This window comes from Carassius gibelio, chromosome B22, assembly GCF_023724105.1.
Source record: "Carassius gibelio isolate Cgi1373 ecotype wild population from Czech Republic chromosome B22, carGib1.2-hapl.c, whole genome shotgun sequence".
Lineage (NCBI taxonomy): Eukaryota > Metazoa > Chordata > Actinopteri > Cypriniformes > Cyprinidae > Carassius > Carassius gibelio.
The window spans coordinates 23582488-23596398 of NC_068417.1; the positions used below are offsets into that span (position 1 = coordinate 23582488).

General features: G+C 35.8%; 1 protein-coding gene across 1 annotated transcript in view; it reads right to left on the bottom strand.

Moving 5' to 3' along the window:
• LOC127988090 (low-density lipoprotein receptor-related protein 1B-like) overlaps window positions 1–13911 on the bottom strand; it is a 249172-nt gene that overhangs the window by 179715 nt on the left and 55546 nt on the right. Inside the window, exons 4-8 of the mRNA XM_052590619.1 lie at window positions 8528–8647; window positions 7583–7711; window positions 5314–5571; window positions 4784–4946; window positions 3001–3223 (exon numbers count right to left, since the gene is read on the bottom strand). Coding sequence (XP_052446579.1) covers window positions 3001–3223; window positions 4784–4946; window positions 5314–5571; window positions 7583–7711; window positions 8528–8647 — 893 coding nt within the window. The remainder of the gene's footprint in view (window positions 1–3000; window positions 3224–4783; window positions 4947–5313; window positions 5572–7582; window positions 7712–8527; window positions 8648–13911) is intronic.

Below are 13911 nucleotides of genomic sequence, written 5' to 3' on the forward strand. Positions count from 1 at the left end.
GACAAATTAAGATCATTTTGATGAAATTTGAGAGCTTTGTGGCCCTGCATAGACAGCAACGGAATTGAAATGTTCCAGGCCAAGAAAGGTAGCAAGGACACTGTTTAAATAGTCCATGTGACATCAGTGGTTCAATCTTTTTTATTTTATTTTATGAAGATACGAGAATACTTTTTTGTGTGCACAGAATCAAAAGTAATTACTTCATCGATTTTTTTTTTCTTCCATGTCAGTCTGTCACCATTCACAAGAGTACCACGAAACATAAAATATAAATATTTTGTAACATTACAATAGTCTTTACTGTCACGACTGATGCATACTTGTTAAATAACTGTATTCATTTTTTTTTTAAAGTTACTGATTCCAAACTTTGGTTTGACTTGTTGGTTTGCATAGTATCATAGCTTGAAATGTTACTTTGAACTTAGAATAAGATGCGATGTGAACCAGAACTAACAATGATAAATCAAATGTTTGAATGTGAGAGACTAAATTGGAGGTAACAGATAAAGTTGACAGGAAAGTTGTTCTTCTAGAAAAGATTGAAATCATTCAATTCAGTTGTTCAATTCACAGTCACCACTACTGCATTCAAATTCAGACCAACATACTGTAGGAACTTTTGTCAGTAAAAGCACTGTGAAAACTCTGAACACTTAAAAAAACATCATGTAAATCATGTAAACCATGAACACCTGCACACAAGCGCTTTCCAAAAGGGATAGAAGGAATTTGTAAAACTCTTTTCTTAAATTTTGCATCAGGGTATTAGTTAACACCATATGTCTCATAAGGCTGATAAACAACCACGGATGGATTATCTATTGTTTTTTTTTTGAGAAAAATGCACAGGTTTGACAGTGCCCTTGGCCCATACTATGAACTATGGATGAAATTTATACTGAATTCATGAAGCTATGAATTTTGTATCACCATTCTTTTGGGCCTATTTGGGGGGTGAGGGAGAGAGGCCAAACTTTATAGCCTTCAAAATAAACTGCTTTAAGAGTTATTCAAAGGAGCATCATTTATCACAGCTTTACTGCTGACTATTAAGGCAGCTGGGTAAAATATACGCAATAACTTATTATAGATAGCTTAGTTGAACAGAGGTCCCCAATCTTTGCCAGTCTAGACTTTCATATGCTGGTCTGAAAGCCCCTTTCACACTGAGATTCTGGATAATACACGGGTAATGTGTCCTGGCAATTGTTCATGGATTGTTAGATTTTGGTTCATTCACACTGCCAGTGATTTCCCGGAATCTGTGCGTGTGTTCACACACAACCCATAAAGGTCCCGTAATGACACGTAACATCAGGATGTGATGTGTAATTTAGGAGTCGGAAACACTAGGCCGCTAAGACGGGAAGAAGGAGAAGAAGCAAAGCGGAAGTGTTTTCAATGCTTTATAAACATAGCAGCTGATCAGTTACTAGGGACATTGTTGTTTATGTATAAAGCCTCTTTCACACAAAAATTCAGGAAAATACATGGATATTGTGTCCCTTGATCATTTGATTGCGGTTCATTCACACTGCCAGTGATTTTCCGGAATCTGTGTGTGCGTTCACACACATCCCATAAAGATCCTATAAAGACACTTGACATTATGATGGGAACGATCTAAGCTTCATTGCGGATAGTGAGGAGCTAACTGATCTCTGCTTTATTACACTTTGCACATATTTCATCGCAAACGTTGATCTGCTTTCAAAACAAAAGAGTTGCAGTATGACACACCCTTTATGGCATTGGTTCTAGCTTTTGTTCACACAGAGCTCGTTCCAGGACTGAACCCGGCAATGTTACTAGGCCCCCAACCTGGGATCGATCCCGGAATCAATCCCGTGACGTGTTTGCATTCACACAGAAGGCATTTCGGAAATTTTCCAGGACCAATATACAGTGTGAAAGGGGAACGATGTATACCACCTACTGTAGTTGGGGATTCACATGCAAATGGCAACACATCTTGTGTTGTGTCTGAATATGTCTAATTCCATAATAAATGGTATGCAAATTATGTGAAAAATAGTATGCCAAGTATGTATAGTACTGTATGTACAGCATTATTAACAGACAATATTCATGAATGAATGAATGAATGAATGATGCATTTATACAATGATGCATGATTTCAATATTCATAGTATGAAAAAATAGTATGTGTGAATAGTATGTCTGAAAAATAGTCTGTCTGAATACACAGTATTTGAAAAAAAAGCACACCTATTATGTCCAAATTCACCTAGTACGCCAAAAGACCAATATGACAGAATCCATAGTTTAAAAAAAAAGTATGCCAATATTAACAGTAAAGTAATATTCATAGTTTTCAGGAAAACAGTGTGCCAAAAAAGTAGTCAAAAATTTGATAGTATTTGAAAAACAGTAAGCCGAATATAGCTAAATTCAGTATTCAGTATAGTCTAAATTCATAGTAATAAAAAAGCCGAAATAAGTACTGCCGAATTCATATTATTAAAACAAAGAGTAAGCCAAAAGAGTAGTATGCATGCCAATGTTAACAGTATGCCAATGTTTATAGTTTTCAAAAAACAGTATGCCAAAAAAAGTAGTATGTTCAAAATGATTCAAAGTATGCCAAGTGTAGAAAGGTGAAAACTAATATTTAAAAAAAATATGTAGACAAAAATTACCCAGATGACCTACCAATTTTGCAGAGATTCTGCATTGTGCATTCAGTGGTCATTCTAATATCCCATGAAGCCATGGGAGAGGTGTAAAAAACAGTGAAGCAACGTAAACGATAGGTCACTTAACGATGACAACATGGCAGATGTAGTATGTTCAAATTTCTTTCATACTACCCATTTCAAGCACTTTTGTATACTTCATATTACATACTTTTTCAAACCAAATGTACAGTAGTACCTACCCCACAGTTATGCAATTTTGTATGCAGCTTTGGTTTTTTTTTCACATTAAGATCATGGGTTCGAGGGGAAGGAACAAAGATTGAGCACATCTTACCGGGTTTCCTTGAATGATCATGTGTCTGTTCTTGCCATTGTAATCCACAACTTCGATAAAATCCAGATATGCATCCGCCCAGTAGACGAGCTTCTTCACCAAGTCCAATGTCACGGCTGTGGGCTGCTCTGTTTTATACTCTACTATCCTGGTTCGGTTGGTGCCGTCCATATTGCAGCGTTCCACCTTGGCTACCATCCCATAGTCAGTGAAAAAGAGTTTACTGGAGGGAGAGGGGGAGGGGTGGGGGTCAAGAACAGAGCAGTTTTAAACCGGAATCTACAATCTGAAGTAAATGAAATCAAAAGTCAAGGCCGTTTAGGATTTAATCGATTCACTCATACCCATTATTTTTCTATTCTGCATAATATTGTGCTAGAGCTGAATGCTTGCAGTAACAACAGCGCAATTAAACTGAGGCACTGTGAGCAAGAGCTGAATGAATGGGCCGCAATATGATATTTCTCTTTATACTAACACATACTGACAGCAGAATAAGAGAGGGGGAGGTCATCTGCATTACTCCGCACAATGATTCTGGCACAGAAACGGTCCCCGTCGTCGGAAAGCGACAAACTGGCCCCAACAGCATGCACAACTCAGCACTGCATACAAATGAATGTTTACCAAGAGACCAAAGAGATTCTCACGTCACAGATGCGTAGATGACTCGACATCAGATAAGGATGATTTATTCACTCCTATGAAAAATTCAACCAAATGCCTCCTCTAGAATGCATGATCATTTTAAGATAGGACAAATAGCTGAATATCTTTGCATAGGTCAACAAATTATGAACTATTTGTTTGGAGAGGATTCTTATCAGTTCTTTAGACTTCAGTGACCATGAAATTAAAGCATGAAAAAAAATCGTTCACTGATGATTTTTTTTATCCATTTTTGATTTATTGATTGATTGATTTTCTTATTTATTTGTTTCTTTAATGTTTTAAGTAATAATAATAATAATAATAATTTACTTGAAATCAAATTTCATAAAATTGTGTAATACGTTAACTTTAGATTAAAATACTTAGTATAATATAATACTAATAACAATAATCATCAAACTGTTTATTTCTTCTATGTCTTATCATCATCATAATCAAACTATTTTTACTATTTCACAAACAATTGATCATGATGACTATGATTATGATGATGATTAATATTAATACTTATAATTCACTTTATTTAATTACTTGTTTCTAAATTATGTAAACTAAATTTAAAATTAAATTACATAAAATGTAATTTAGCATAATAATAATAATAATAAACAATAAATTATTAAATGTAAATATTTACTGAAAACATCATTATTATTATTATTATTATTATTATTATTATTATTATTAATTTAAACAACATTTTTTCTGATTATTTTGGAAGTCAACCCGCTTTGTAGAGCTAATATCAGTAAAGATAATATTATAAAACGAATTGTTCAGACTCACAATTCATACATCATAATTTTTTATTGCCATTTTGCCTCTTAGGCCTATTAGGATAAGATAGTGTAGAGTAGACATGTAAGACAGAGGGAAAGAGGGAAGTGGGATCGGGAAATGTCTGAGATGCAACTCAACGACGTTATATATCGGCACACTGCCCACTATGCTATCGGTGCCGACTACACATATAATTCATAAATGAACTGATGTGCGATCAAAGCTATGCACATGGTATAGTGGCTATCTACCCCAGTTTTTTAACAACAAAAGCTCATAGCTACCATCTCGTACAAATGAAAGGACCTAATGATTGTGTTAGCAAGCGTACCCCATGATGGGATCCAACGCTAGGCCTTTAGGGTTCTGGATGTCCAGGTCGATGATGGTGACACATGCATCTCCCTGTTCGCTGCACACAAATATCCTGTCGTTCACTCTGTCTACAAAGTAGAAGTTCCCTGTCAACCAGTCGATGGCCATATGCTCCACATCTACATGGAAAAAAACATTCATTTTTAGACATGGGACTTATGAGTTTGTAAATTGGGATCTGGTAGTTAGAAACAATTAATAATTCAAGCATGCTTCAAAAGAAGCAACAACTGACATTCACCGACATGCACACTTGACTCAATTAACCTTGTGACATTAAACACTTCATTAGAAGATCATTAAACACTTCAAGAGGTAAAAGAAGTGAAAAAGAGAGACTAATGAGAAAATTTATATGGACATTAAACACAACACTCAAGTTCATAAAAACTTCAAAGGACATTAGTTTGCACTTGCTCTGAATTAATCATCAAAGTTACGAAACATTCCTTAATTTGCGCTTCGAGGCTTGACATGCGTACTTACTTTGTAGGTTCTGACCTATCCGTATCTGGTGTTTTTCTGAAAAGCCTTTGAGTTTGCTCATGCGGGCACACCACAGCTGACCTGTATCCTGTGCCACTGAAAGCCAACAGAGCGACTCTTCTCTATAAATAAAGTCCAATATTTGAGTCCCATTTGTCTCAATGGACTTGAGATTTGGCATAGATGATCCATTGAGGTAAACAACCGATATAGAATTCATATTTGCTGTCAACAGAACCGGAGGTTTATCACCAGGATCTGAAAGAGGGAGCACAAAATGCAAAAAGTCCTTAGAGCTATCTATAATAAATTATTCACATTAAACATAATGCGCATTTTAGGAACTTTCACTATTGTAGACATTGCAATAATAAACTATATATATGTGTGTGTGTGTGTGTGTGTGTGTGTTTGTGTTAGCAATATGACTAAACTGCATAATTTTGCACCTGGAATATAAAAATGCTTGTAGTTGAAGAAACACTAATATAACATATGAATATGTATTTGTTACATGAACATACAGTATATAAATATTTACTTATATTTTTGCTTACTTAGAAATGAAAACAGGTTCATTAAGAAGCTCACACTCATGGGAAAAAAATATATAATTGCTGCGACATGTATTATGCACATGAAAACTTCGTGATCGGCTTGCTTTTTTTTTTCACACTAATAAACAGACACCATGAAGTGCAATTAACTCTGAGCTTGTAATCATCTCTAAATTTGATAGACAGTCACAGGTCAGGCTAGATGGGCTCCGATTGACTTTCCATTAAGGCCTCCCCTGTTTATCTCTCCCACGGCTTTACCATAGCTCAGCTCGCCGGTGGCCATTTGCATATTGATGACAATAAGTGTAACCGACACTCGCATCAGGCGAATGACAGTGTGATCTATACTAATGCACTCGGATGATCACAACTGTGACCGCGCTACTCCACTGAGGCTTGCCTGTTCAATCAAACATCCCAGAGGGCATTGTGTTTACCCATCTAGCTCAGACTAGTTCTTAGGATGTTAAAGACGACTATAATTTAAATGCTGATTGAAATGTCAATTGTGGAGTTTGTTGACCTTTCCTTATTTTCAGTATTGAACACTTATTTTCTAGTGGTTCTTGCTAAGAGACATTCTCTATAGTAAATGTTATTATTATGTTCAACAGCCCTCTAACAACTTGCAACCACACATAAATATGTAAAAAATAAAAAATCCCTGAACCCTTTAGCAACATGTTAGAAAAAAAAGAAATAAACTAGAATCCCAACAATCACATAGCAATGTGCAAAAATCCCTTATAACAACTCAGCAACAGCTAGCAACTACCCAGAACCCCTTAGCAACCAATTACCAACTATCGCAAACATCTTAGAAACCACATAACATAGAAATGCACTAAAACCCCTCAGAAATTCTTAGCAACTGGCTAGCAACTGCCAAAAATGACCTACTGTAGAAGTGATGTGCTGAAACTCTCAGAACCCTTAGCAACATTCTAACTACCCAGAACCCTTAACAAAAACATACTGGTACAATATGCTATATATATATATATATATATATATATATATATATATATATATATATAAAAAACTCCCTTAAAAAAAACCCTTAACCTAGGTCTTAGCAACTACCCCCAAAAAACTAGTAACCCTAAAACCAAGTCAGCGTCCCTTAGCACTAGCAATGTGCTAAACATCAGTTTCCACATACAGATTTAAGGCCCGTTCACACCAAGCACGATAACTATAAAGATAAGTATAAGTTCAAAAAATCGTTCTCAATATTAAAGAATAGCAGAGTCCATACCACAACTATAACGATAAAGGCATAGAGAAACGATATCGTTGGAATCACTTTCAGAACGATTTTTTTTTTCTGATGAACGATAAAAAAATTGCCAACCAATCAGAATCAATCCTGCTGTAATGAGCTCGAGTATTTAAAGTAGCAGACGAGCGTTTGCTTAGAATACACAGACAATATTGTTCGCTGGTGTGGACGCTAATATCATTATCTTTATAGTTACCGTTCTTGGGTGTGAACGGGCCTTTAGACCAGTCCTCTATCTCTCCAGCACTTAATACAGTAACGTGATATAATATTTTATTCATGGGTTTAATTATTCCAAGACTTGTACTTTTAAAGCACCGTTAAAGATCAAAGTAAAATACATGTTGCTTAATATGCTTTTCTTTTTTTTTTCTTCTTTTTTTTTTGGACTGGAACTAGAACTAACACGGATGATAAATGGACTCACCTGTTTTGGCTTTGCAGGATCGTCTGTTGGCCTGCAGGCTGAAGCCATCTGTGCAAGCACATCTGTACGATCCCTGCGTGTTCATACAGATTTGACTGCATGTCCCATAATCCCTGCATTCATCATGATCTGTGGACAATAGTGGGGCTATTTATTAAACACCAAATGTGTTAAAACATGACCTAAATTTTCAAACCCCTTAATGTTACCATTCTGCAGCAACCTATCACGAAACAGGAATATGCAAATGCATGTTTGGGGACGGAAGGATGAGTAAATTGCTGTTTTGGTTAACATAACCATAATTTATCAAGAAATCAGCAACGATTTATCTGAGGTTCGAGTTCATGCATTGGACAGCTACAATAGCTTTTCTAGAGAACTCAAAATAATATCAGCTGAGGCAACTTTCATGTGTACTATTTTCTGTGCCTCATTAGAACTGTGAAATAAAACATTTAAATAATGTGAATCTCTTTTAAATTACCAAATCTAAAAATGGTGATATTTAATCATTCAGTATCTGATTAGAAATGATAGAAAATCAATAAAAAAGATATTAATCATAAACTTTTTCTTAATCCTAAAAATGTGTTAATTACACTTTTCAATGTACACATCACATGACCAAAGCTAAATATGGTCAAACGTAAACATTGTCAGGTAGCTAACAGCTTAGCATAGCTCGCACTGGTTGAGAAAGCTCTTTTGATTATCTAAAATGCTTTTCATCAGGTACCAAGTATAGGGATATGATCTTACATCAAAATTATTTTATTTTTTTCCAGTTGGAGCTCATAGGAAGCTTTTCATTCTGTAAAACTTTTTTCTTCTTCCTTTATTACCTGTAATAAGCCAAAACTGTTTCTAAGGTGCAATTAAATTCAGTGACATTTCTAATGAGTCAAATTCTTCAAACAGAGTTCAAATGTTAATGACCCTTACCTTGACACCGCCTCCCATCCTCATCCAGTTCGAAACCTTCCCCACAGAAACAGGACGTCCCATTTCTCATGATCACACAGTCAAACTGACACCTCCGCTCCTTGCAGCTACGCACCAACTCTGAGAAGACACAAACACACATTTAAACTTTGATTCACAGTCTTAATATCATGCACAGAGTTTGCCCTCCCAATGAACATGCACTTACACTCAACAAAACCCTCCATAAAAGCACAATGCCATTTCGCCAGTATGAAATAATTTTTTTAAAGTTGAACAGATGCAGCCTCATTACGAGACCATGATTCAGCGCTTTTTAAGTGGCACTTAAGGCCTGTTTCTGTGGATGCAATTCTTCCTGCGAGCTCCCGCTCCAAATCGCTGTCAATACACAATGGTGGCGTACAAATTTAAGGCCCATTGTGTGATATCTATCACCTGAACAGCCTCATAATGAGGGACGTTTTGATGACCACATTCTCCTGGATTGCTCGCCAAATGAAGATGACCCCGTCTTTATATACTGTTCCGAGAATAGGTTGAAAAATAGCAGTGATTTATAAAAGCTTGGAGGGCAGTCTGTTTCAGTTACAATAGCCATAGCCCATATTTGATGTTTTTATTCATCTAAGGGTGTGGCTAACAGGTCACCTTGCTTTTCTTCATCATTTTTGATGGTTTTAAGTGCGTGACAATACTGAAACGAGTAAAAAAGAGAAAGATTGCAGACGGTTTAGCCATCTAATCATGAGCGAGAGAGATTTTTAGCGTGCATTTGCTACGGAGCCCACATTAATAATAAGCATTGCACTGAGAAATTCATCGACCCACCCGAGGCATGCGTTCAGATTGGCTCGAGTCTGACAGTTTTAAATTAAGTGCTTCTTTAAAAATGTATCACAGCGTTTAAGGGTAATGCAAAGCGTTTTACAATATGAGTTTAACTGAAAGTGAAATATAATGGCTTTTTATCTATTACAGGGAATGTGTATCCACTTGAGCTGAAAGATGTTTAACTATTTATATGTGGGACGAGCAATGGGAAGTTACTAACAGTTCTTGAAATATTTCACAATCTTCACTATAAAGGATTCTTAATTTATTTATGCAGATGGGGGATCTGAGCCACTAAATCTGTAGTTTTATTTTTCGCATAACATCACATCTTTCCCATAACAATAACTGGGAGCAACAAGAGCAGAAGTAACATTTTGTGTCTCACGTAAGAAATAAAATTCATATATGAACGACAAGATGGTAAGTAATTAATGTCAAATCATTCATTTTGTGGGTGAACTAACTCTTTATGACTAACCCTGGACTCGACTAGTTGTGATCAGTATGACATTTGACAAAACAATTATTACACTAAATGAACCCAAGACAGTTTTCCTTACTGTAAAAACAATAACAACATGAACTTAAAGTGAATAATGGACTTCATATGCTTTAGATTTGTGCCAAAAATATGGCGGAATATATGACCGAGGAGAAAGCTGACCTAACTAATAGTCAAATTTTGCAACAGCACGCCAAAACCGAGACATATAAATGATATAAACCCTCAGAAATTAAACTGACATTATCTAGCACTAACAAAAACAAATAAAGCCTTTGGCAGTGTAAAAGAAAAGCAGCTACTGAAATCGTAAATTTGGATCTGCTAAAAGCAAGCAAAGAAAACTGCTAAATGAAGACAATTGACTTTTTTCTTTTGTACACTTATCTAATCACACAGAGATTGACTTCCCTTATTTCTAAAAGACCTGTTGATAACCTATAAAAATGTAAGTCTCATTATTTGCCCATTAGGTAGGTAGGTAGGTATATATATATATATATATATATATATATATATATATATATATATATATATATATATATATATAATAAAATAAAAAATAAAACACCGAAACATTGCAGAAATAAATCAAGGAAAAATGAAAATGAAACTCCATATATTTACAAAGGCAGCTGACTTTAAATGTTGCAGCATTGAAATGAGTGAAAAGTCACACGCATAGATCTATGAGGGGGAAACTAGACCTTTCCGGTTCAAAACAGCAGGTGGGAGAGTTGATTATCGGATGAGAATTACTCTTTGGAAAAAAAAAAAAATCAAAGGTTATGCTATGAACCCAAAGCTTCAAACGTAAATTTAAAGATAGGTCAAAAACATTGTTTACACTGCGAGTGATGTTGAATGTGTGCAGCTACTGTAGGACACTCACTGCCACCCGTATTCACACTAATCTCCTCCGAGTGGGAAGGAGGCCATTATGGGTGGACTCTCGCTGTGTGTCAGGCTCCCGCACAACAGGATTTATCTCCAGTGAACTCCAGAGCTCTCCCTCAAGGTGATTTTCTCTCAGTGAGGAGCCCTACTTCCTCTGACACTTGCTGGGTGATGTAGTGCTAATGGCAGCGGTCCAGGAAGGGTGCTGAGACTGACAGGGACTTTAAGGTAAATGCCTGTAGATCTATTTCTCTACCCAAACCCAAAGAGCTTGAACTTTGGCTGCTGTGAACAATCAATCACTCTCGGGAGTCCCGTACCACATTAAAAATTGAAGCCTGGGACCTTGGAAATCTATACAGACTTAAATGCCACAAATATTTTCAGACCACCTCTAAGTTTGACACATTCAAAAGATCCAATGAAGTGGCTTACAAATGCCATTTATATTTCATACCGAAATACAAATTTGGGCTGGTACATATTAAAGAGTTTGTCTTTTCTTGTGATCAGTAGATACTTGCAATATTTTCTAAAAGAAAATAAAAAAGGGGCAAAAGCAAAACATAATGCAATAAATAAATAAATATATAAATAAAGCAAAAATCACAAAATGTAAAACAAAACATTTAAAGACATGCCCTTTTTTAAATGGCCAATAGAAACCTGCAATGCTTTCCGAAAAGAAAAGTAAAAAAAGAAAAGAAAAGCAACATGAAACAAAGCAAAACAAACTGAAACAATGAAACATGAAACAAAGCAAAACAAACTGAAACAATGAAACATGAAACAAAGCAAAACAAACTGAAACAAAGCAACATGAATCAAAGCAAAACAAATTGAAACAAAACAAAAATCAAAACAAAGCAACATGAATCAAAGCAAAACAAAACACAAAATGCAAAACTAAACACTGAAGGGCTTGTCTTTTCAAAATGGCCAATAGAAACCCGTTATGTTCTCTATTAAATAAAATCAAGCTAAACAAAGTAGGTGAAGTAATTCAAAGGTACATGAACATAAATATCAGTCAAATGGAGACAAACACAGAAGATGTGCCCAATCATATGAAACCAATCAAATACTTAATAGAAAACCTCTGACATGGCTTTCACCTGTCTGTAGCATCTTCCTCAACTGTCTAAACAGACCAATCAAAAAGCGACATCATAAGCCCCGCCCCCTTGCTCAGCAGGAATCACCAGTCCAGAGAACATGGCATATGTCTGGACAGCTCTATTATTCACTCACAGCAGGTCTTCCCCTCAGTCTCCATCATTAGAGCAGCCACTGTCCCCAGGGCTCAGACAGCGAGGCCATCACTGCAGAGGAATGAGCGTGTGCTTGTGTATTTTTTTGTTTGTGCGATCAGAGCAGATGACCAGGGGGTCTGCACCTACCAGGCAGTGTTTATAAATAGATGACAGTTGAGTAAAAACTTGGTTTGCTAGAAGAGAAAGGATGGGGTTTGAAAGCAGAACGAAAGTTGACTAAAGCAACAAATAGTGTAAACTTTAAGTGTGTCATAAATGACACATTTAATCACTTTTCAGAGTTGTGTCTTTTCTCGTGTATAGTGCAATAAATGACAGTGTACGTTTTGACAGTGTTGCCAGATCTTCCTAGAAGAAAATAAAATAAAAAAATAAGTTCATAACAAACTAAAATCCAAATCTTGACAATAAGCCACTATTACATTATTAATACCAAAACTAAAATGCTTTGTGTGCCAAGCTCAAACAACAAGCCCCAAGACACTTAATAAGCACTGCTTATAATAAGTGGACATGGCAAACCTTCAAGCTCTGCAAAGTAGTGAAACATGTTCTGTTTTCAGTGGTTTAGTTACTCAATAACTCACTGACACGATGCTAGAATGTTTTGAGAAGTTTTAGCCTTGTTCTATATGTGGTTTCTTAGCCCATGTTGTGTAAAAACATGTTTTGTTAGAACAGAAAGGAGTAAAGAATAAAGAAAATGCACAACAAACAACATGATGCTCGCAAATCTGAAGCATATCGCCATGTGGTTGCTAATGTATCCTAAATGGTTGGTAGGTGCTGGAAATTCAAATGAATTGAATGTTTTCGAATGTTTTCGAAGTTACAGCAAAAAGTAATATTGCATAACTTCACAAACACCTGCACCTCTGACTAGAGAAACTGAAGGGAGGTGCATATGAGACATCTGAGGTGTAACTGTGAAGCAGAGCTGGTTTATTTTGCCCCTTCATTAACACTTCAGAATTGACTGCCATCACTGGGAAGAGGATTCAGATAAACTCCAGATAAACCGGTGCAAATGAACAGGTTGGTTCAACGGCCTGTGATCTATATTTAATCTATATTTAACCACATTGATGTGGCCATAAAGGCTCTGCACTTGGAGGCTCGTCTAAATCCTAGTCAAGCTACCAAAGGACATCAACTTGGCACATGAAACTGCCCTTCCTGTGACCACTGCAGTTTTGCCCCTGGGCAAAACACTTAACCCTCAGCTGCTCCCATCATTCTGTAATATGCCTGCATTTTCAGCACTCGCGCGAACACTAGCAGTCTCACTAGATGAATAAATGTTGAATTTATTTGATGAATTCTAACATTTTCAGCTATTAGCTGACGATAAATTCCTGAGCAGCTACTGTACAAAATTTCATTGCTAATTAAATAGATACAAAGAAAAAACAAGTCATTCTGTAATACTGTTAATATTAACACCTGCTAAAACAAATGACATCAATGTTTGTATTTGTTAGTGAAGCTACCTGCATATTATGAAACATATCTGTATTAGTCTTTGATTCTATCTTTGTCATGATGTCAATTCAATTGATCTTTACAAAAAAATTAAAATAAAATAAATAAATCAAGATCTCAACATAAACTTGAGAACCCTCAACTTAAAAGCTGTTTGTTGTTTCCTCTTGTGCAAAAAAAGAAAAAAAATTCTGTTATGTCTACATCATGAGAAAATTAAGCTAAGACCACAAGACAAATTTGTTGTGTCAAGATCAAAACAAAAATATAGTAGATATTAGGAAAACAGCTTTTGTTATGGCTACATAATAAGAACAGTATGTTGATATCAAAAGAAAGTCGAAATCTGGTAAACACAATGTTCTTGTAATCTCACCATAACAAAAGGGAGA